The sequence below is a fragment of the Olea europaea genome, unplaced genomic scaffold (genome assembly GCF_002742605.1).
Source record: "Olea europaea var. sylvestris unplaced genomic scaffold, O_europaea_v1 scaffold39762, whole genome shotgun sequence".
Lineage (NCBI taxonomy): Eukaryota > Viridiplantae > Streptophyta > Magnoliopsida > Lamiales > Oleaceae > Olea > Olea europaea.
In genome coordinates this window covers 1-1,064 of record NW_019259338.1, presented here as the reverse complement: position 1 = coordinate 1,064, position 1,064 = coordinate 1, and the positions used below count along the sequence as shown (strand labels likewise).

General features: G+C 37.3%; 1 protein-coding gene across 1 annotated transcript; it reads right to left on the bottom strand.

The window, feature by feature from the left end:
• Positions 1–32: 32 nt before the first annotated feature.
• LOC111387270 (PI-PLC X domain-containing protein At5g67130-like) lies at positions 33–700 on the bottom strand. Its single transcript, XM_023011812.1, has 3 exons — positions 657–700; positions 259–555; positions 33–180 (listed from the first exon to the last, which is right to left on the bottom strand). Exons 1-3 carry the CDS (start codon positions 698–700, stop codon positions 33–35), a joined length of 489 nt encoding a protein of 162 aa, XP_022867580.1.
• Positions 701–1,064: the final 364 nt, after the last annotated feature.

Genomic DNA, 1,064 nt, shown 5'->3' with positions numbered 1-1,064 from the left:
CAGCAAGTGGAGAAGAATGCTCTTTGCCAGCCTCATTTTGAACTGAAATCATTGGGAAGTAATTCATCTAAAAGAGAGGAATTTCTCGAAATGAGTGGCTTCAATTCCTTTCTGTTTGGGCACGAACCAGGTACCACCCCTAGATCCCCACCTCGAACAAACCATTTTGTAAGATTTCTACTGCAAAAGCACGTATCAATCATATTGATAAGCCATCACACGTTTACATAGTACTAGCGCTCATTCTCCACCATGTACCTCAATTGATATGCAATTCCTTCACCAGCCTCCTTCAAAGAATCAAAATTAAAAACAAGCAATCTATGATTATTTTGTACCATATCATTAATAGTGGGACAATTCTCGTCCTTCTTAGGCATCTTTTCCACTGGATACCAATACTTGTCCACTCTCGCATCACTAAACACTCTTGTCAACCCCTTTGGGGTATGCACATAGCCCTCAATTATTATTGTTACAATATCTGAAGGATTTTTAGTCATGAATGCTTCAACTTCTTTTAATGTATTAATTGCAAGTTGCATTAAGAACTTTCTAATATCAACATCAAGAGAATTTCACTGGTAACCAGTTAATTGATGGACAATTGTAGCATCGACTGCGAAATGAGTGGTAGAGCCCGATATCACTTTCACATATCTAGCAGCAATCCCCTCATTCCATTTTCCATAAAACCCATTACACAAATCGAATTAATTCCCATCATCCACATTTAGTTCCTCTATGCATATTAAAAATGTAGAAAAAAAACTTGTAAAAATTAATAAATGGCTTACGATCAATTGGTTGGTAACACTATCTTCTCGATCATAGAACGTGATTCGTCCTAGAAATGTCAAAGGGTGAAGGGTCAAAAGGTCGATCGATCTTTCAACGTTTTCTGTATGTTCGGATGTTGAAGGGATTTTGAATTCAATTGGACTTGTATGAGGAGGCATGTCTCGTTGTACAGAGGCTACAATTGTTTCCATGTGTGATTTCTAGTCGGATAACTGATTCTGCGTATTTCGATTTGGTTCATCAATGTAAGATTTCGTTAAACT